Below are 15211 nucleotides of genomic sequence, written 5' to 3'. Positions count from 1 at the left end.
CTCTTTTTTAATGGCTGCCGCAAGCCAAAACACTTTATTCACTTTCTAAAAAATTTTATTTATTGGTGTCCTTTGTGTGAGAAATTAGAACTGCATCACAAACTGAAGCTTTGGGCTTAAACAATGGTGGGAATAAAAATGACTGCTTCTGAGAAGCCGAGATGAAGTACTTGGGGGCTGGTAACTGGGTTACGGAGAGGCGGAGCCAGGTCCGGAGCTCCTGGGTGGCAGCCAAGCCCCGGTCACGCCCACTTCCCATTGAGCTCCTCATCCATTTGGTGCTTTTTGCAGGTGACTCCGTACCCGTTTTGGGCGGGGGAGGGTGGGTGGGGAGGAGCGGGGGCCAGGGCCAAGTTCATGGATCAGAAATGGATTCCAATCGTAGCTGGGGATCTGACGTAATCCTAACCCTTTTGGCTTTGTTTCTTCATCTGTGAGGCGGGATAAGGCCACGAAAATAGGTAGCAGTGCTCTGAGCAGCGGCAGGACGTTCCTTGGGGTCTTTAAAGAAACAACTAGATGCCCATCGATCCAAGACAGCTCGTGTGAATTCCCATCGCCGGAAGGCTGGGGATGGAGCCAACAGACTCCAGGCATTCTCTTCCAGTCCAGGAGGCTGTGGAGGAATATCTGTCAGGAGAGCCTTCTGGATTCGGTGCCCAGTGTGGCAAGCACACAGTGGGGTTCTGATAATTTAGAGTACTGCCCCTCACCTTGAGCCACTGACTGGACAGCTCTGGGACTTGGCCCCTGTTATCCATAATCCAAGGGGACTGAGTGTGTTTAGAATATGGCTTTCAACTCTTTTTTTTAAATTAAAGATTTATTTATTTATTTGACATACAGAGATCACAAGTAGGCAGAGGGAGAGAGAGAGAGAGGAGGAAGCAGGCTCCCTGCTGAGCAGAGAGTCGGATGTGGGGCTTGATCCCAGTACCCTGAGATCATGACCTGAGACGAAGGCAGAGGCTTTAACCCACTGAGCCACCCAGGCGCCCCTGGCTTTCAACTCTTAAGGAAACGTTAAATTCACCGTATTCCTCAAACTGTTAAATAAGTGAATTCCTTTCCCAGTTTTCTGGGTAGGGGTCCTGAGAGATCACACCAAAATCGTGGATTTCAAAATTGGAGTCTGTAAGAATTAAATCTGTCTATCTCATGGTTTATGTGTAAAATCTTTCAGTTTTCTAGGTTTTTCTTGTAACTTGACATACAACCACATCCATAAAGTGACTCCTAGTTTAGGCAAAGTAGGGAACCACAATTAGAAGCATGTAAACTGGTGGTCACTGTAGCGAAAAAGCTAAACAGAAATTTTGTTAAGTCCAATTCTGGACAAAATTGAATGACTCTTTCTGGTATTTTCTCCCTTGAGCACCTCTCTTTCGTGAACCCTTCCTTTGCTCTATTCAGCCCCACCTCAAGTCCTCATTGCCGTGTTCCAAATCCAAATGGAAAAGAAGACAGATCCATGCACCCTACTAATGCTTTGTGGCAGAGATAGTTAATGCCCCGCACTACTCCAGACGTTTTCCCACATCCCCCCTCACGCCCCTGCACTTAGATCAGGGCCACAGACTGGCCAGTGGACTGTGCATAGAAGTGGCACGTGACCTTAGTCTGGGGCAGTTAGGAGCAGTGGGAGTTCCCTCCACCACCATCACTGTCACTTGAAGGAAAGCCCGAGATGGAAGGGTGGCAAGATGGACGCTGCCTGGATCCTGGAGCCACTGTGAGCCCCTCAGGAGAGCTGCCTGATTTGCATTATACCACAACGTGACGAAATACAGAACTGTCTTAAGTTACTGAGGTTTCATGGTTTGTTACCTCAGCTCAACCAAACCTAGTCTAACCCATCCTCCCTTCCAGAAGTCTTGCTCTCAGAGAGACTTTAGAGGAAACGGGAATGCAAAACACGACAGAAATCCCTTCTCATTGTTGAAATGGGGGTACCTGCTGTAACCAGGGCCACCGCAGCAGCACCTGTAGAACAAGACGATGGGTACCAGGGAACCTTCTTGATACCATGGTTATCAGGGATGGAACACTACTGTCTGCCTCCTCATGGTCTTGTGCTGCGTGAGGGATTTGAAAAGGCTCCAAAGAGGGAAGTTTTAAGACACTATTTCTTTGGGCAGAAAGTAACCAATCCCAGTTTCTAGAAAGAGGCAAAACAAGGGGACCAGTGTTCTAGAATGATCTTGAAAAGATAGTCACCTAGTGCCAGAGGTAGAAATCCTTTTCTTTTTCCTGTCCCACCCCACATTACCAGTGATTAAAACACCCAGTTGGCTCTCTCCAAAATCCTACAAGGGTCCAGAAAATTTGATGATTTGGCTCCATATAAGAATTCAAAGGGAAGTAATTTTGCAAACTTTTTGGAAATATGATGAAATGACAATCATGTGCTTCTCTTGAGGAAAGCTGGCCTGATTCTGATGGTCTTTTGCGAAAGCCTTCCTTCCGTCCGCCCCTCCATAGAGGCCCTTCTACAGCACCGTGGATGGTTTCAGGAATTACACAGATGGCAGCAACTGCAGACCAGGGAAGAGGCTCTTGGAAAGGAGGCCAAGGACTACCCTGGATCCCAAGTTCAGGTTTGTCTTTTAGTGTTCCCTCCCACATGACTCCTAAGAGCAGCAATCTGGCAAGGCAGCGTAGCAGACTGCAGTTTCCTGAGGATGTCCCTCTCTCCCTCCAATGCCGGTGACATCCGCAGTGGAGAGGACCCCGTCCCAACTCTGTCCCTGGCTGGCTTCCCCCCTCTGCTCCCTCCAGCCGAGCCCGAGTACGCTTCCAACCAGCTTACGGACACATCTGGATCCCAGAACCACCTGATGAATACTCCAGATACGATCCCTTGGGGTCCGGCAGCACAGGCCAACCAAGTCCCAAACCAGTTTATTAGTTTAACCAAAAGGTAAACAGACGATGGAGATGCAGAAAGACAAGCATGCGAGCAGCTAAGAGCATTACCCGGCTGTCCACCAGGAAACAAATTTAACACATTGAAAATGGCATTAAATAAATGAGGCTATGTTTTATCTACTTGGAATTTCCATTGTCTTTAAAAAAGGAAAATATATATATATATTTTTTTACATTGCAGTATATAAATCTAGACTCTACATATACAGTACAATACAGAGGGCGAGCACACGGGCGCAACACTTAGGTCTTCGCAGCCACACCCTAAACCAGGCCAACGGTCCTAATATTTTGCGACCAGCAAACCAAGAAATTCAGGCTGAGGCTACGTTTACTTCAATCTCCACGATGTCTAGCACTCTGGCGATCTCTCCTCCAAGCACAGAAGCACAAATCGGACGAGCCTTGCAAACCGAAGAAAGTGCTTTTCGACCAGTTGAAACCCGGTCGGTCTTCCAATGCATGGTCTAAGCTGCTAGAAAGACCTAAAGGAAATGTGAGGCCTTCCTGGCTCATTCTTTGGTCCACCGCCACACGTCTCTAAACTTCCCTGGTGTTTCTTGCAGATTTCATATGGCTATTTACATGACAGAAATCTCACATAACCTTTGGGAGCCATCTTAATGGGATCAGGAAAAAAGAAAAAAAAAAGCTTCATGTTACAATCTATACTTTGTATCTGGGTTGGTTCTCTTTATTTTTGGAATAAAAACAGATATTTTGAGATTTTTTTTTTCTTAAAAAGGACATTCTGAAAGTGCTTCTTACACATGTCGATATCCCACATTATGGCTTTTTAGGTCAAACCCCAGCACAGCTCAAATTTGTAAGGGAGAGGGTGATGGTGTTCCGAGAGACAAAAATGTCATTTAACAGTAACACTGTGATGGCAACTGTGGGGACCTGAAAAAAAAATGTTATTGATTCCATGTGAAAGAAATGTACCTCATTAGAAATGATCTCAATGATATACGTGGCCCCGTTTCTTTCCTCGGGACTAGGCACAGTAATGCTATAAAGGTTAGTAGGTAAAACAGGACGCTGCTGTGAGCGGGGAACCTCTTCTGAGGGGCGGCTGACAGAGCACTCACTGTTCAGAAAGCTTCACAGCCTCAAAATGATCCGACAGAGTCCATCGCAAGTAGGAATTTCTACACCTGAGGAACACATTGTACGTCACAGCGAGGTTCGACGATCCAGATGGCGAGACACTCCAGACGTACAGTTCTACATGCAGAAGAAGGCGATCAGAAATGGCAACGAAGTAGTGGCATTCCGAGACGGGTAAGAGTCCAAATGAGTCACCGTTCTTTTGTGCTTTCTCTTCTGGCTGAGATGGTACCCAAGAGCATGGCTATCTGTGCGGTCAGGACTGCGATCTGCTTGTTGGGGTCAGGGAGGGGGCAGAACACAGTGCCAGAAATCAAAATGGGCTTATGTTGACTCCAGAGGTGTCACGATGGCAGAACTGGTGGGTCAGATGGGCCTCCTTGTCGCCCTCTGCCCCCTGGGGTCGCAGAAGGCGGCAGATGCGGCAGATGCGGGCAGAGGTCGAAAGCCACTGGCTTATCCAAACCCTTCCTGAAGTGGCCTTTCATTCAGCCGTGGCCGCCCGGCCTCCGCAGCTCTGATGTTCTGGTGGCACTTGTTGGAAAAGGGAAGTTTTCTCCCTTGATAAAAACGGTTTGGACTTCTTATAATACTGGCACAAAGGACACTCTGTATTCCTAGGATTGATTCGGTTTAGTTGGAAGGTATGAGACTCGGTTTTCAGTTCTATTTCCCTGTAAAAAGTGACCTCGACATCCCAGGCCATTGTGCAAATCTGTTTTTCCATAGTCCAGAATATCCCATAAGTCCCTCATATATTTATATATGCACACATACTTCCCTAATATGTGTACATATATATATTTATAAAAGTGGGTAATTTTGCATTTCAGTCTCAAATAGGTCAAAGAGAACCAGTGAAGCATTCATCCATTTCATTGTCAAACTCATCTCCAATCTCCCCACAATGCCTATCCTCATGCCTTTGCACACCAGAGGTACTCAATAAATACCAGCTGACTTCACCACGATGCTCTAACACTGGATGGTCGTTGCGATCACCACGGCCTGTTCTCAGCCCCGTTCCGCCTTTGGCCGGCAAGGGGGCCCCAGCCCCTCCCTTCAGAGGGTGACTTTGCTGTGCCTGTTGCTCCAGCAGCCCCGCTTAGCTGTCCTGGGCAATGTCAAGCTGGTCCGGCTACGCAATTTCACTTGTTCTTCCATGGGGTTCTTCTTGCGTAAAATGAAGTCAAAGTTCACTTGGCTGTTCATGGCATAAAAGACGTTGGCCGAGTCCGGGATCACGAGTTCTGAAAGAGATCAGGAGAGAGAAGGCAGTCAGCTGGTGTAGGTCAGCCCAGCACTGCCGCAAAGCAGGGACTATGGCCCTGTGTCCCTGGGCTATGGATGGAACCAGGCAATGACTACCGTCCCCAAAATTGGCTTGCTCAACTCCTCAATCCCAATTTTAAAAAAATTAAGTACAAATATGATCTTAGAAATCTGGTCCATGAACTAGATGACCAACTGCAGACGATTTTAGCTAGAAGAAAGTAGAGTAGAAAACACAGGCCAACTGACATGGAATGAGACTCCCAGGACTGCGGCCAGTCAGCGGCAGAGCTGGGACACCAACCCGGGCGTCCTTCCTCCCATGGTCGATTTCCTGCTCTAGCATGTGGCCTTTCTCAGACACCCAGAGGATCCAACGACATGGGGGAGAAATGAAAAATCAACAGGTTTTTCCAGAACTCTCGATACTTGGAATGTTGAAATATTTTTTGAAGTAGTCCCAAGTCAAACCAGTTTAATATACAGCATCCAAATAAGACAGTGTGTATCTGTTAACATTTAAACTGTATCTACCCCAGTGATTCCCAACCAGACAGCTGCAATTTCTGAACAAGGACAATGCCAAGTGTTAGACAAAATCATCAAGCAAAGTTATTTGAATTCATTTTTCATTTTAAAAGAAGGTATATACTATACCTTCTTTTAAAGAAGAAGGGGTAATGGGTATCTAAGAAAACCAAATGGGGAATCAAAGAGGTAAGATGGACAAGTCTACTGGTGGCAGCAGAGTTGGGGAGGCCATCAATAGACGGGCATCTACTTGCAGATTCAGCGAGGCCGATGTCAACTTCAAACACGGAAATTCTATAGCAGGACTGATGCCATCAGATTCTAAGTGACTCTGGTACATTTTCACAAATGTTCTATAAAGAATAACTCCCTTAAAGTGTCCCCAGTCTCCTGCCTACATAGTCCTGGATCAGTAACAATTCACCTCACAGCTTTATGTCACTTAGCACACCTCCAAATACTTGTGGGCACCTTATTTCTTGTTATCCTCACAGCCACTCTGTGATGTACGAAGAACTAGGAGGGTACTGACCACAGCCACAGGAGGTCAGACAGCCCACCAAAGCCCACCCAAGTAGTGAAGAAACCTGGGCCCAGACTACACTTCAGGGCTCCTGGTTCTTCAGACTCATCGGCCTCACCTTAGTGTTGTTTTGTGGGCAATATGGTCCAACTCAAGAGACTACATTGTAGGCTTCGAATTTTACATGTAATGACAATAAAAGATATGACTGACATGGGTTTGCCCCTCAAGCGAGGGCTCAGCTGAACGAATGAGAAGCCCCTCAGAGGTAACTGAAAAATAATTTCATCAGAGGATAGAGCTTTTCACCTCTAGGAAAAGGTACAGCCACTGTTCTCTGTGCTCAAGACACAGCCCTGGGTGATCTGTTGGCAAAATGGAGTGTGAAGAGCTGCTCCCCTCTCATACCCCCAACTTGTGTAATTCTTCTTGTCATGAGGGGGGCGCTTCTCATCGGTGAACAGCCCTACATTCAAATGCTTGAATCGGTTAGTGTTGGGTCTGCCAGCAGATGGGGTTGGCCTCAGTCAACAACTGCACTTGGAAAGATACTTAGTGTGACTGAGTTTTATGAGGTGACAGGGTCCAGAGGAGTCACCTACCAGCCTGTCTCCTCCTCTCGACAAATACAATCCCAATTCAAACCAGCAAAAAGTAGATACATTTTGGGTGAGTATTTTCCCAGCATTTTCATAAAAGGAATTTCTGTGAATAGTGGGTTTCTAGGCATCCTGAAGTATGATTACCAGTTCTTTGCCTCAGGAACTGTGAGGTATTGAGTCTTCAGATTCCAGGAGCACCTGGCTGGCTCAGTTGGGGAAGCGTCTGCCTTCAGCTCAGGTCATGATCTCAGGTCCTGAGGTCGATCCCCATGTGGGGCTCCCTGCTCAACAGGGAGTCTGCTCTCCCTCTGTCTCTCTCTCTTTCCCTCAAATAAGTGAATAAAATATTTGGAAAAAAAATCTTCAGATTCTGGGGCGCCTGGGTGGCTCAGTGGGTTAAGCCGCTGCCTTCGGCTCAGGTCATGATCTCAGGGTCCTGGGATCGAGGCCCGCATCGGGCTCTCTGCTCAGCAGGGAGTCTGCTTCCCTCTCTCTCTCTCTGCCTGCCTCTCCATCTACTTGTGATTTCTCTCTGTCAAATAAATAAATAAAATCTTAAAAAAAAAAATCTTCAGATTCTGGAGTTAGAAGCTTTGGCTACTTGAAGGTCAATCACGAATAAAGATAAACTGGAAGATAAACCTAGAAACCTCTCACACATAAGACATTGAAAAAAATGAGAAAATATTATAAGGACCACTACATTTCAGATGCACGTACAACTTAGACTTACATTTTTGGGTAGAGGAGGTGTGCGACCGGCTGCAAAGACCCAACAGGCCCCACCTCTCCCCCACCTCCAGACACAGGGAGAGACCTCTTTCTAGAAGGCTTGATACACAGTTTACAGAGAATGGGCAGGAGGGTGATCAGCAAAACAGTAGGAAAAACAGGGTTGTGGCGAGGGTAGCTTGAGGTGCTTCTCTAGGAGGGAGGTCATGACACGGGTTCCCCACACAATACCACTCGTGCACAATTAAAAACCCTTCCTTAGTTCCATTTAAAAAAAACCCAAAAAGGGATGCCTGAGTGGCTCAGTGGGTTAAGCGTCTGCCTTCAGCTCAGATCATGATCCCAGGGTCCTGGGATCGAGCCCCACATCAGGCTCCCTGCTCAGCAGGGAGCCTGCGTCTCCCTCTCCCTCTGTCTCTTCTCTCTGCTCGTGCTCTCTCTCTCAAAAAAATCTTAAAACAAAACAAAACAAAAGCACAAAAACATTGCATTCATTTTTCCGATTCCTAAGACTGGGGTCCCTGCCACGAGAAGCAGCGCGCCCACCTTTGTCCTCTGAGATGACCTGCACCAGCTCGTACTCCTCGGCCGGGTCTGAGTCCAGATTGTGCTTCAGCATCGCCCTCTGGATCACCGCGGGGGTCTTGTCCTGGCTCGTCAGCTGGAAAGACAACGGAAGGGTCTCTAGGTACTTCGCTTCATGCTTCCTGGGAGAGTGCTCTGGGCCCTCCTCCTCTTGCTGCCGTGTGTCTCCCGCAGGCCCAGCAGGATGAGACAGGAGCAGGAGCCAGGACTCCGGGGTTCTAGTCCCGGCTCCGCCCTTCGTAGCCACATGACAAAGCATCTTCTCTTACTAAAACAGAACGTGCGCCCCTCTCCTTGTCTATCTCCCCCACAGTGGTTGAGGTTCCAGGGTGGGGGAAAACAGGAGGCTATAGTGAAAAATGCACAGGGTTTTGGTCCTGGGCCGAAATTAGCCTGACGTGTTCAGCACCAGTTACAACCTGTGGGTTAGAAATGGTCCCAGTTCTGCACGCTGACCATTTCAAAAAGCACAAGGGACTCCTCCGTGAGCCAGCCATGGCGCTCCTAGGTATTTAGCAAGAGAAATGAAAACCTGTGTCCACAAAAGGACTTCTCCTACAGAAATGTTCACGGCAGATTCGCTCCTAGTAGCCCCAAAGTGGAATCAGCCCAAATCTCCCTCAGCAGGGGAGAACAGGGAAATGGACAAAAAGCCCGGACTGCGTTCCTGATAGACACAGCTCAGCCGCTATAAACTAAAAACTGACACACAACAATGTGGGTGGACCCAAAAGCATCAGGGTGAGAAAAAACAAAAACAAAAACAAGAAAACAAACAATGTCATGCTGCAGGAGTCTATTCTTGGAAAAACAGGCCAAACTCATCTATGGGGTTAGAAAACTAACAAAGACAAACCTTAACCTTCATTAAGGCTAAGGGGGGAACTGACTGGAAGGGGCACAGGGAATTCTGAGAACACATGAAAAGTGTTCTTTATTTAGGTTTGGGGTGGGAGTTACAGATATAATAGAAGTAAATGTTTAAGTTCTGTGTATATAATGTATGTAAATTAGGCTTCAATAAAAATCAGCTTCTAAAGGTTTAAAAATAATAAATCTAACATCTTGTATGTACAAGTAAAGGTTCTCCTCAACCCCGATTCTGACTTTCTCCCCTGGAGCTCTGCACATCAGCCAACCACTGGGAGGGCGCTCCGGGCAAGGGGAAAAATTTATACCATCCTTTGAGTGATTTCTTTACATTAGAAAGGATGCATAAGAAAACATGGATCACTGTTACTTACAAATAAAAGCTGTTCTCCTCAGGAGGTAAGAGGAAAGACAGAGAAAGGAGGAAAAGGAGGAGGAGAGGAAGAATGTGCTCCAAGAAACTGTCATCGAGAGCCCGCAGAGGACAGGGCCTAGATGTCTCCCTTGGTCTGGAGCAGCAGCTGTTTATTGTGACTCAATAAACAACATGCAGTACAATGGGGTTCTTGTAAGCAACAAAGACCTTGTTCATTTGTCTATTAAACATCCGGCGTATTCATTTCCAAGAGAGAAATAGATGCACACCAAATTCTGGAAGAGGAAATCTGTGTTTTGATAGTCTAAAGAAAATACTCCCACAGCTGGATCAAACGGGACCCGAAGCATAAAGCTAAAGAGAAAGGCCCCCACTCTGGGGATGTATGTCAGGCTAAGTTAATGTTAATGGTTCAGTTGTTTAATGTTGGGCTGAGTTGTCAACTTTAAACCCACCTCCGGCTACCCTTATTTTCTTGACCTTAAGCTTCCCCAGGTGTGTCCAACTGAGGTGGGACAGGCCAAGGGCCTCCCTCCCTTGGCGGGGAAGGTTACTGAGGGCTCACAAGTCCAGCTCTGAACTTGTGAGCTCTGAACTTCTTACTCGGTCCCATCGGAAGTACTGAGAGCAGGGGAGGATCACAGTTAGTACCAACACTCAATAGCGCCGCCTTTGGCTGACAGGCGGAACCAGCACCATCCAGTAGACCAAAGAGAGCCTCATTACTAATTTTAAGTGCCTAGTAACCATATTAAAAAAAGTTTTTAGAAGGGAAATTAATTTTAATATATCTTATTTAATCCAATACATCCCATCGATTGTTTCAGCATGTAATCCATACAAAAACTGCCAGTGAGAAATTCTTTCTTTCTTTTGTACTAAGTCTTCAAAATGTGCATATTTTACACTCACGGCACATCTCAATTTGGACTATTCCCATTTTCAGTGCTCAGCCGCCACACCTGGCTGGAGGCTAGTGTATGGGTGGCGCAGTATGGAGTGACAGCGGAGTGCCACCTTCATGTTCCTTAAATACAGAACGCAGGGAGCTCCCTGTGCCTCTTCCCCGAGCTTCACTTCTAATACCACAGGTGAGTTTGGCCTGTTTTTGAAAGGGCAGACTCCTGCAGCATGTAATTCTCTGTCTGGTTTCTTTAGCTCCACGTGGTGTTTTAGAGACCTGTCCCCCGAATTACACATGACAGCTCTTCACTCTCATGTCAGACACTTTAGAGTTACGAGGTAGGACCTGGTCAGCGTGTGTAAGAGAACCCACGCAAGGCAGCCCCACAGAGAACACAATAATAACCTGATGACACAGTTTCCCGGTGGTTCCCCCATCTCTCTCTCTCACTCCTTGTGTGAGTGTCCTATCCACCCAGTGGTCCGGATGACTACCTCTCAAGATTTGACCCCAGAACCGGCCTGACACCAACAGGGTTTCTGCCCATCTATTAGACAAAGCCAGCTGGATGTCCCACTGGTCCCTCCAATTTCAGTGCCCTCAAACCCTCCTTCTCTGATAGTTCATACCTCACTTGATAGGACCAACAACCACCAAGCTGCCTGGACAGCCTTCAGTTTTCCCTCTTCCTCATCACCCACCACAGCAACCTGAAGTTGATGACTAAACTAATGGATTCTAAGATTCTACATCATAAAAATCTTTCAAAAATCCATCTCATCTCCAGCCACACCGCTGTCATTCAGGTCCTCATCATCTCCCATGGGGACTATGACAGCTACTTCTTATCTTGCTTCCTCACCTCCAATCCAACCCCACACCCTAGGACCACCCCTACAATGTCAATTACTTGATCCCCGTGAGCTAACCTGATCACTATTTAAAGGCCTTCAATGAGATGCTAATTGCCTAGAGGACATAAACTCCTTCAGGAAGGCTGCAGGACTTTTACAATCTGGTCTGACCTCTACTAGAGAATTGGGTACAGCTTCAGTAATGCTTTATGATCTCCCTTATGATTGTAAGTTTCTCAAAGACAGAGATGCCCCACTCGTCTCCCCATCCACAGAGCCTGGTCCAGTGACTAGCACACAACCAAGGTTCAAGAAATATTTCGCTGTTTTGATGAATGACATAGGAAAGCTTTCCTTTGGAATGTGAGAAAACAGTGAGTACCTCCATATCACTTATGCCATGTTCAAAGCTGAACTTGTAAGCCCTCAGTGACCTTCCCCCCCACAAGAAGGCGAGTGACAAAGATAAGGGAAGACAGAGAATGAGCCGTGGGATTCACTGCCAGTGAGACTCTGCTCTTGAATACATGTCCTACATGTCCTACAAACGAAGGAGTCTCTTCCTGTAACAACATGCCCAAGGTTATTACCAGGAGAGGCCCTGTGTGACTCCAACAATCCCGCCATTAATTCCAAACATTGTGGGGATTGTGTCAGAATCACAGTTTTATAAAGAAACACAAAAAGTCAGTCTCATTTTCATTTGTAAACATTGTTCCTCGTGGACTCAAACTGCACTCCAGCTTGATCATTCACCATACTGAGTTTGATTCCAAAGAACAAAAGGAGAAAAATGGGCCAGCACACAGCTGACTGCTGAGCATGCATGGGAGTTCATGATAGAGGCAGGCATGTGACTCCCCAGGAAGACTTCCGAGAAGGCCTGCGGGGGCGGCATCATTCCTAGAATACATTTCTACACTTATCCAAATTGATTGTTCTGAGAAAAGTGACACTGACCAGACTGAGTAAGTTCTAGCAAATTTTAAGATGTGGAAACTCTATCTTCTGGACACTGCTGGTACAAAGATCTTTTGATGTATATAAATCCATTACTGGTGTCTACCCAGGGAGATCTGGGTGCGTACTCACTTTGGGCGAACGCAGAAGAGTGAGGGTGCGGGTCTGGGTGCCTTACCATGATGCTCTTGTACATGTTCCCATTGTTGTCCTCAACACTGATGCGGATTATGCAGGTGTCTTCATTCTGTTGGTTATAAACGGGAGGCAACACTGTCGAGGTAATGGACGTCACGGACACGGAGCGCTTGTGAATTTTAGGGTTGTTGTTGCAGGACGGAGGGGAGGAGAGGGGGTTCATTAAGGACGACATCCCTGAGGAAGTTGTGTCCATGGAATGGAGAGAGGAACATGAGGAGGAAGACTCGGAGAGCTGAAAAAGTGAACACACCCCAGGAGAACATCAGTGTCGGAACCTTGACCAAGGGCGTGCCTCACAACTGTCAAAGCAGAGGTAGATGCTGAGATGAATAAACGTCCGTTACTTCCTCTGTAACAGCCCGCAGCACACGCGGATGCTGTCCCCATGCAAGCACACTTTTGGCAGATGCCTATCAGCAACTCCCTACTTGCCCTGGTTCCTCTGCATCCAGGTCTCGCAATTTCCGTTTTTAGCTGGTTTTAAGGAAGTGGCCAGCAGATGGCAGCAAACACCAGAAACTGGAGGCAATATGGCCTCCGGGAGGAAGCTTCCGGGCTGGGGGGGAGCCTCACCAACAGTTTATCCAGTCCCACTGCCTTGAGTGGGACTCTGCTTAATGAGCCCAGCCAAAATCTCTCCTATCCTGGCTCCACCTCACGGTAAGATTTTGTAGCAGGAGAGAAATGTCTGTGCTTTACACGTTTCTACGATAAGGACCATAGATTATACAGCTCTGCATGAAATATTAGTCCTGGAAAGGCCCCTGGGGATGACCTGGCCCCAGTCACTCTCTGCTGCTGAGGACCCCAAGGCCAGAGAGAAGTGTCGGCAGCACCACCATGACAGGCTCCCGAATCCCCGGACTCTCATGGCTGGGTTCACACAGTGAGCACCGAGTCACGGCTCAGTCTAAAGTTGACGAGAAGTGGTAAATGAACATAGTACACCACTACCTTGGTGGTGGGGAACACTGATGTTTGTGATGAGCTTTCACAGATCTCATCTCACGGTCCTTTCACAACTGTCTCATGAACAAAACGCAGAGCATTATAAAGGGAAAAAAGACTCGGGGAAATAGAATGACTTGCCCAAATGGAATACGGCCTAGGAGCAGGTTCCATTACTTTCTACGTTTGCTTCTAGAACCAACTGTATACATTTTCACGTCCTATATCAAGGACAGTTAAGGAATGAAGTGTTATAGTTAACTCCATAGTTACCACGAACAATGTAAAATTACCAAGGAAATGGCCCAAAACTCCAAAGGTTGTGTTAAAAAAAAAAGTCACTACATTGAATCATTTTAAATATCAATTCTTACTGTAGAAAATTATAAATAATTTCTCAGTGTATGAAGCTAAGTTATACCATATTAATCCTATCGGATATTTTGGAATTCTTTTAAAAAATAAACAACATAAATTTCTTTCATGCCTGTCTGCTTTCCATGGAAACAGAGTACAGAAATTTAGCATTCTGATCCTCGAGCTTCCAAGTAAAATGGAGTTTACTCTATTTTATTTCCTATGGACTTCGTCCTATGGCATAACTGTACAGGAAATTCCACTGTAGGTTACTTTAATTAGAACCAGTAAGCTGATTTGACCACTCTACCTGCAGCTCTATCACAATATGGTTTAGTAACATTTTTGGTCTATTTTTGCAAGTGAATCAACTTTGCAGCTCAATCTGGGAGCCAAGAGTTCATGATTTTAACAGCATGACTTTGCTTGAAGGTGCACCACGCACCAGCCAAGAGGGTCCATTTTCCAATTATTGGTTCAATTCTTTCACCTCCCTTTTCTTCTATATAAATCCCTTTTCCTCTGTTAGATTTTCCTCTGTTAATGACTTATGAGTAGGATAAAGCCTTGAAGATGCCTGGGTTACAGCAGCTTTAAATGGCCCACCTGATGAAATCCAGTCTTACTGAGAATTTACTATGAGGAGCAAGTGTGAAAATAAATGTGTAGAGAGCGCCTGGGTGGTTCAGTCCATTAAGCATCTGCCTTTGGCTCAGGTCATGATCCCAGAGTCCTGATATCGAGTCCTGCATCAGGCTCCTTGCTTGGTAGGGAGTCTGCTTCTCCCCTTCTCTCTGCCCCTTGCCCCTACCACTTGTTCTCCCTAATAAATCAATAAAATCTTTTTTAAAAGACAGAAAATAAATGTTTAGAAATCATGAGCTGGGGGATCAAGACAAGGAATGCAAAGTACACTTCACTGCAAAGAGCCACCTCCTGGAGAACCCTGGGAAAGGCACAGTGGACATCCTGACGGCTGTGGCATCCAGCATAGGGAGAGACGAGGGAGGTCACCCAGGTCCCACCAGGCAGTGAGCACGGGGAACCAGGGCCTCTCCAGCTGACATTCAAGGAGGCTATAGCCCAGCAACTACTTGCACCCAAGTCAACGATTCAGTTTTAAACCTAGAGAAATTCCTGACTCTGAGAAACGTTCGTCGGAAGACTAAAAATTCGTGATTTGTATAAGAAACTGAAACACCAGCATGATAAGGGAAAAGACAAAAAGGACATAGCAAGGGGTGTGCAAATGACACCCAGTAGGCTTCTGGGTAGTCTTCAAAGGCGTGGTCGGGACCTATGCACACGTCCCGTGTACCGACAGCTGGCACGGGAGGAAACGGACAGGGAGGAATTTCACAAAGACGTGTGCGATACCTCTCTTGTCACTTCTGTCCAATGTCTGCTGTCAGAAAAGCGGGCTACGAAGCACAAGAACCTGTCAATAGGTGAATAATG

The 15211-nt window shown here is 46.6% G+C and overlaps 1 protein-coding gene across 4 annotated transcripts in view; it reads right to left on the bottom strand.

Moving 5' to 3' along the window:
• Positions 1-2884: 2884 nt before the first annotated feature.
• The window catches only part of RGL1 (ral guanine nucleotide dissociation stimulator like 1), a 258932-nt gene continuing 246605 nt past the window's right edge, over positions 2885-15211 (bottom strand). For all 4 annotated transcript variants that reach the window (XM_059147082.1, XM_059147085.1, XM_059147083.1 and 1 more), the window contains 3 exons: positions 12426-12680; positions 8245-8359; positions 2885-5288 (listed from right to left, as the gene is read on the bottom strand). In XM_059147082.1, coding sequence (XP_059003065.1) covers positions 5101-5288; positions 8245-8359; positions 12426-12680 — 558 coding nt within the window. In that variant the 3' untranslated portion in view covers positions 2885-5100. The remainder of the gene's footprint in view (positions 5289-8244; positions 8360-12425; positions 12681-15211) is intronic.

The sequence above is a fragment of the Mustela lutreola genome, chromosome 14 (assembly GCF_030435805.1).
Source record: "Mustela lutreola isolate mMusLut2 chromosome 14, mMusLut2.pri, whole genome shotgun sequence".
NCBI classification, from domain to species: Eukaryota; Metazoa; Chordata; class Mammalia; order Carnivora; family Mustelidae; genus Mustela; species Mustela lutreola.
Note: the sequence above shows the minus strand (reverse complement) of the source record. Positions and strands in the feature narration are given on the sequence as shown.